Source organism: Idiotropiscis lumnitzeri, chromosome 5 (assembly GCF_059441095.1).
Source record: "Idiotropiscis lumnitzeri isolate Australia: NSW breed Sydney's pygmy pipehorse chromosome 5, RoL_Ilum_1.0, whole genome shotgun sequence".
NCBI lineage: Eukaryota > Metazoa > Chordata > Actinopteri > Syngnathiformes > Syngnathidae > Idiotropiscis > Idiotropiscis lumnitzeri.
Window position 1 is genome coordinate 30303140 of NC_142395.1, and position 7535 is coordinate 30310674.

The 7535-nt window shown below is 54.7% G+C and overlaps 1 protein-coding gene across 1 annotated transcript; it reads right to left on the reverse strand.

The window, feature by feature from the left end:
• Positions 1–13: 13 nt before the first annotated feature.
• LOC148337672 (major intrinsically disordered Notch2-binding receptor 1-like) lies at positions 14–7109 on the reverse strand. The gene is made up of 6 exons (XM_088296793.1): positions 6209–7109; positions 4900–5450; positions 4333–4541; positions 2625–2902; positions 1250–1444; positions 14–785 (listed from the first exon to the last, which is right to left on the reverse strand). The coding sequence occupies exons 1-6, from the start codon at positions 6734–6736 to the stop codon at positions 609–611; spliced, it is 1938 nt and encodes a 645-aa protein (XP_088152919.1). The 5' UTR covers positions 6737–7109; the 3' UTR covers positions 14–608.
• Positions 7110–7535: the final 426 nt, after the last annotated feature.

A 7535-nucleotide genomic window follows, 5' to 3' on the forward strand; every position in this document is an offset into this window, starting at 1 on the left:
AAATGGCTGAAAGGTTACTGAGCCCGCTCGGGCTGCACTTGACATTTGCTGTTTAATGAACAGGAAGTGGTCACGTCTTCAAAGTACTTTGGAAAGGTCGCTGGCATGAAATTGAACCGTGTCGCCCGCCACTAATGACGGACGGCAAGCAGACAAGAAAATGGGAGAACATTCCGCAAGCCCCGCCTCCTGGCATGACATTCCACACGGACTGCCGACGGGCAGACTCGAGTGTCGGAACTTGAAACGCTAAACGTTGGCTTGAAGCGCGCACGAAACGTTTGCGGCTTTGGGTTCAAAAGTAATGCTCAGACGGCGGAAACTTGTTGTCATGACAACGCTACAACGCTCTTCCCTTGACGCCATTCAATTGAGTTCCTGTCCAGTAAATATGACCTTCCGTTTAAGCGTCCGTCCTCACGTAACCTTTTGAGGCGCGTGCGTGCGTTCCGAGTCCCGAGCTACGTGTAGCGCTACATTACTGCCGCGCCTCTTAGCATCTGCTAGCCAGTTAGCGCACATCATCTTTAACGGTCGACTTTCTGTTGCCGTCAGCGAGTCGGCCTGTTGACCTCGCAGATGGCGACATCCTCCGAATATGAGCTCGCTCACGCCTCCATGGCGCATATGGGCACCACGATGACCACGATGACGCCGAACGTGGCGGCGAGCAGAGCGGCCAGCTTGCACACCTTGGCCCTGCGCAACGCCGTCTCCCGACGCTTCAGCAACGAATCGTATCCCGGCGTGGGAACGTCCTCCAACCAGAACGCCAGCTTGTCGGCCTGCACAAAAAACACACACACCGAAGCTTGAAAGCATCACGTGAGACGCTAAAAGGGCGACTTGAGTTGGAGAGCTGGAGGGAGCTGGAACAAAGCGCTTTCCAGAGCGGGAAACCACAACACGCACACACACAGTGGAGAGCAGCAGAACAGCAGAAGCGTCTCAAAGCCAAAGAGAGTTTTCAATGTGGACAGCGCTCGCCTAACGTTTAACAGGAGGTCAAAGGTCATTCCATAGGGAAGGACCGGCAACAGAAAAGGCGGGATCTACATAGGATAAAACACACACACAGTTTGGTCTTTTCTGCTTGTGTTCATAACTTGATTGTCGTAAGCTTTAAGGGACCAAAGAAGAAGAAGTTTGATTGACGATATTCTTTCAATTAGTCGGCCGCTCAATCGCTTAAGCAATTTTAATCTGTGAAAAAAATCACATCAGAACGGGCAGCGGCTTGCAAAACTACCTGAACGTCGATGACGCCCGGTCCTGCCTTTTCGTCGGACTTGTCCGTGTTCCGGACGCGTGCGCTGAGCCGCAGGTTGGAGGAAAGTGGACTTCCTGCGGCGTGCGGGGGGGCCGGCGGCGGCGAGTGCGACGCAGCGGCCATGGGCGGGCGCACCGCCGAGGAGAAGTCAGACTGGTGCTCTTCAACAAACGCCTGCCAATGCAAATGCAAACAACGTCAAAGAAAGAAAAAACAAAAAAAAAGACCCGAAGGCTCATCGTGTGTGTGCGCCGGAGAACAGAAGTGGTGTATTTGTGCAAAGTTGATTTCAGACTTCCAGATGGTCGCTTCTTCTTCTTCAATTTTGAAATTTGGTTTCAGGGTTGGGATGATGAAAAAAAAACCTATTTTTCACGATTATCTTTGTGGTGATTGAAATCACGACGATTCAAACCATTTTTTTCAAGTATATTTGGAAGCCATATTAAGACAAGTCAAATATCTTCCCATGAAAAATGAAATAAGGCAATTTCACTGTTTGAAAGAAACGATTTGAGTCGAACATCCACACTTCCAACTCACTGATAGACATCGTCCGATGCGTCCCATTCCGACAATCTTTCCCGGATAATCGTATTTACTGCGTGCGACGAGCGCTTTTTACGAGTCTGCCCATTTTGTAATCGTCGAGCGTCATCAGAACGGCCTTTCTTGTCTTGACATTCGGGAGCTTCCCCTCTCCGCTGCAAATATAAAACAATAGTAAAGGAATAAATCCCCCCAAAAAACAGAGATCGCAACCGTGATTGAATTTGGCCTAATTGCACAGCCCCTACGGTTGAAAACGCGGCTCAAGCTTTAGCGTCAGCGTGCGGTTTCCCCAAATGGAGTGTGGGCTTCGGGTGCTTTTGTGTTCCGCTGAGGCTAACCGTTCCCGCTGGGAAATTACAATTCCTCTTTCTCAGCATTAGCCTTGGATGCTAACGTTCCAGAGCAAGCATCGGTGCCGTTTGCGGACTTCCGGTCATCCCCGCTCCCTTTCTGGCACAGTCGGATTCGGGAAAAAAAAATTGCTTTTTGGTTCAATGATCCAAAATATTGGAGACCACCTTGAAAATAAATGAAAATATAACAAATCCAAAAATGGCAAAGTCATTTCACGTCAGCTGACGTCAATTACAGGATGAAGCTCGATGGCCTTTATAATTCGACTTTGGGTTTGGCTTCAAATTAGGTTTCGGGTCTCAACAGAAAGTTGGGCGGCTTTCAAATGAAGCTTTGAAACTTGGGTTGCATTTTCCAATTCCAAAGGATGCTTTGAAACTTCCAATTACTTTCCAAGTATGGTTAGGGTCTCCAATGAGACTTTTTGTCACTTGAGCGTGCGTCGTACCCCTTTGTCCCGGCATGTCATGTCCTCGTCTCCGACGCCATGTTTGCGCTGGCACGAGTGCGCCAACGTTTCCCCGTCGGTGGACGTGCCCGGCGCCGCGTCGCCATCCGCGTGGTGCTCGTGGCGTGCGCGCCACAAGGTTGTGGCGCTGCGCTTGGCGTGGGCAAGCGCGTGGCAGCGGAAGACGTGAGGCGAGGCGGCGGCGGCGGCGGCGGCGTCCACATGCCACCTCAGCAGCGCCGATGACTCGCTCGTGTCCTGCGGTCTAGCGCCACCATCTGGTGAAGGGCGGAGCGGAAGTCAGGTCAGTGTCATCCAAACGACCGTCCGGGGACATTTGCGATTTGCGGCCCATTTTCCGGCGCTCTGTGGCACTTAAAACAAACACGGGCGGTTCTTCTTTTTTTTTTTTTTTTAACGCGTGGAGGTGGGCGGCGTAAGAAGGGAAGCTGTGGAAAAAAAAAGGGTCGTCATTGCTCATCATTGGCTTTGCAATATTTCGGAGCTTTTTGAGAAAATCAAACACGCAAAGCAACTAAACGTCCGCTGAAAATAAAAGGCAGAGAAACTAAATGACAAGTTGCCGAACCATTGTGCCAAGCTTGTGTGCGACGCGTCAAAGAAGAGAGGTGCCGATGTGTCGGGGCGGCGCCAGGCGAGGAAAGAGACGGACGTCAAGGCCAAGTTGAGAGCGGATCAAATAAAGCTGGCGTGCTCTCCATTTTGCGATCCCGGGGCAACTCCGGCCTCGGAGACGTCTCCCGACCGCGGTCAGGAGAGTCCGAGCCCGGATAACGCAAGAATTGCTCGTTCAAAAGGGAAAAAAAAAAAAAAAGAAGAAGACGACAAATACACGGACGCAAACAAATGGCATTCAAACGACGACTCGATGTCAATAAAAACACAAAAGCGATGAGCGGGCCACAAATCATCAACAAGGTTCGCGTCCGTCCCCAAAAATGTTGTGAAATGCGCTAAAGAAAGAAAGTTGGAATGGAAGCGACGACCTCTGCTGTCGCTCACTGTGAGGTCGTCGCTTCCATTCCGGCTCCGGCCTTCCTGTGTGCCGTTTGCATGTTTTCCGCGTGCCTGTGTGGCTTTTCTCCGGGTATTCCGCTTTCCTCCCACGTTCCAAAAACATGCGCGGCAGGTGTGAGCGTGAGCGCCGACGGTCGTTCGTCTCCGTGTGCCCTGCGATTGGCCGGCAACCCGTTCGGGGTGCGGCCCCGCCTACTGCCCGAAGATCACCCGCGTGAGGAGAAGCGCGACCGAAAATACACTCGGTTCCATTTCCTTTTCGATTGTACGAGTTTGCCGCAAGCCAACGACGTCTCCCGTCATGCTCGCCGTTTGCGTAAGTCAAGCATTGAGCCAAACGATCGCAGACAGACATCGCAAGCCAGCGCAAATTTGGAGACGACCATTCAGGAGCGCACGCCACAACACGAAGAGAAATAGAAAAGCGCTTTTGCCGTTGGCGCGAGTCCGCAGCACAAGTGCGATCACGTGACCGTTTCGCTCAACAAAAAGATGTGCGCCTTTGGAACGCTCGCAAAAAGCTTACAAAGTTGAAAAGGAAGGCGACTTTTTCCACCATTAGCGTTCGTTTTTTGGAGCAGACAACGTCGTTTGAGCGAGTCATCGTTTTTCTCCTTTTCATTTGATTTGGTTCACGAAGCGGTCGTTCCATTTGGTTTCCGATAATCACCTCGCTCAAAAGTTGATCCGGCGCCAGGCGGCGGCAGCTGACCCGCGGCGTCGGGTCGCTCCATCTCGCTGAGCGCCCGCGACATCTGGCCGCGCGCGGCCCACAGAGTCTCCAATTTGCTCTCGACGCGAGCCATCCTGGCCGCCAGCTCGCCCACGCTGGCCTTCGGCTCGCCGTCCGGCTCCGCCAAACTCTCGCCGCTGTCCGACCTGCAGCGGGACAGCGGTCAGCCACACCCGACACATTTGATGCACCCGCGTTGCGACGCATCGCTCGTCCATCTCCTCATCTCGTGACGACGTCTACCGCAGATGACGTCCTAACGACGCCCAGGTTGAATTGAAAAAGAAAAAAAAAAAAAAGAACATTTTGATAAGCGTCACGTTTGGGCAGCGAAATCGGAATGGAGCCGCAGCGTCAACGTCGCCGAAATGCTTGCGACTCGTCGGAGAGTGCGTTTGGAAAACCGCTGCCATCTTGCCCTACCACTAGAGGGAGCCGGCGCAAAGCGGCGAAGGGCCGGACTGTGAAGCGGAAAGGCGCGCACGTCATGAGAGTGCCACTGACCTGAGCGAGGAGGCGCTGCTGTCGCAGGACGACGCCACCACGCCCGGCGTGTCGCACACGCTCATCTCGTCCAGGAAGCGGAACATGTCGCTGATGTCGTCCGCTGTCGGCGCCGAGTCTTTGTCGGAAGGCGCCGCCCCTGACCCCGCGGGCCCTTTCCTCCCGTCGCTCTCCGTCTGGGTCCCCACGCTGACCCGAGCCTCCCGCCCGGATGGCCCATCGTTTGACTCCGCCCCCAGCCGTCGGCCGCGCCGCGAACCAACTTGCCGGTCGTCCACGTTGAGGCTGAAACTCTTGACGGGCCGGGCGGCTCGCCCGGCGGCGTGGACGGCGCTGGCATCGCATACGACGGCGTGGACGGCGCTGGCGGGCGCCTGCAGGTCGTTCGGACTTTGGCGCTTGATGCGGCGCCGCTCGTGAAGGCCCGGCACCCGATACGGGTGCCCGTAGGCCGCCTCTGAGCTGCGGGCAAAGAAAGGGGCCGGTCCGGGACGGCGGGGCTTGGAACCCGAGACTGCCGGTACGCCCCCCTCGCCATCGGATTGCGCCATCTGGATGGACAAAAAGTCTCTTGAACAATGTGGCGACCAATCTTGTTTGGCAAAAAAGGCATGGACATTGATTGGCGACCGCTCCACAATTTGTCGACAAGCCCCGATGTTTCCTGGCGACCGGTCGTGGCATCGACAGTTGTCTTTGTGTGTCCTGACACGAAATGATTTTTTTATGGAAGTATTTTTACCGCAAGTATATGGACTGAAAAAGAGTCGGAATACAAAGTTATCTGAATACTCACGATCGACGCAAATCCTCTCCAAAAGAAAAACGCATTTTTGCAAGCTCATGTGAACTTTGAGGTTGGGCCAAATCAGAATTGAAAGAGATCTGCTACAATGCGATAATGGTCAGTCACAAAAATGACTTTTGGTCACCGTTGCCCGGAAAAATGTCCAATTGAAAATGCTGAATTCTTCTGATCGATTATCATGAACACGGAAGCAAGATGAATCGCAAGATCTCCAAACTCGCTTTCTGAAAAGTGTGTTAAGGCACAGCAAGCGTCATCAAATGGAAATGTTGACCTTGACTTCCGCTTCAACTCGTGCTCAAGTCGACTCAACTACAACATGAGTCATGAACACCCCAACTATGATGGCGACCAGTCATTTTCCTTCCAATGTGTCCTGACTTGCGACCAGTCCACTGTTTGTCTGCCAGTCTTGATGTCGATGCCACTACCCCCCCTCCCACCTTCAGTATCGACGCGCAGTACGACATCGGCGGGGGCGGGGAAAATCGCGAGACTGACCTGCGGGCCCAGGGCAGCCATCTTGCGGAAGTCGCTCCTCTTCTGCAGGTAGCAGGGGGGGCGGGGCTCCGGCAGGGTGGGGGCCGGGGGCCCCGGGCACGAGGACGAGGACCGTGGGAGGTAGTGCAGTTTGTCCAACAGGAAGTCGACCTCCGAGGCTTCCGGCAAGGGGGGGTCGGCGTAGAGGTGAGGTGGGCGCGGCCACCCCTGCCTACGCTCCTGCTCCTCGGCCAGCGCCGCGCCCCCGCCACGAGCGCGCACCAGCTTGAACATGGCGACGACGTCCGCCGCCAGCACGCGCCTCTTGAACCGCGCGTCGCCGCCGGCCGCGCGCATCTTGTCCCGGAACAGCGTGGCGGGAAAGTGCGGGTCCAGGCAGGCGGCGCGAAACAGGAACGCGTGCAGTTGGGACAGGTGCGCCGTGGTCATGCACGCGCATAGCGAGGCGCACAGTTCCTGCTCGGACATGTGTGCGTGCTGGGCGTCCAGGTCCGCCAGGAACAAAGACTCCTCCGCATCGGAGTCCATGCCGCGTCCGACCGGAACCGACTCAAAGATTGCCCCGCGCGCGCACGCCCGTTCCCGCTCCTTTTGCTCGCTGCACGTTCACGCGCCCCCTCCAGCCAGCATGGAGCAGGAAAAAGCTGACGTGCACGCGGCCAGCCCAGCAGTTGCGTGTCATGGCTCTCCTCCGGTTCCTCGCGGCTCATGTCGTCGTCCTGCACGCGCACACGTCACATTTGGGCCACAATGACGTCATGCCAGCGGCAGCCGTGACGCCGCACCACAAAACACACGCACACACACTTCCACAGCTGGAATAAAAAATAAACGAACGAAGGAATATGCTGATGATTTACGAGCTTCCGAACGTTTTTATCTTCTGCTGTTCCAAGGCTGCTTAGGAAATCATTTGAGAGTGATCGGAACCTCGCGGAGGCTTTGCACTTGTTTTTGGTCGGCGATGAGTGACTCGACTCCAGAAGAGCAGTGCTCTCTTCGTTCTACTTGCTTGGCGTCGGGTTAGAACCTCTGCGGTCACAATTTGGTCAAAGTCCACAAATGGACACGCTCAGTCAATCCACATATTCTATTGCCCAATCTCAAAGGTGACGGTTGAGCAAACGTCAAGGATTCGAAGAACCAGTCGTCTCATTCAGATTCTCGGACACAACAAGGAAAAAGTGCTGGTTTGGGTCGAACGACTCCGCCCAAAACCAGCGATACGTGGTGCTGGGCCCGCACATTCACTTCAAGCCGAAGAACATTTGGCCTCCTCCAGTTCTGTCTTTGTTTTCGACAGTGAGCTTTTGTGGCATGTGACGTG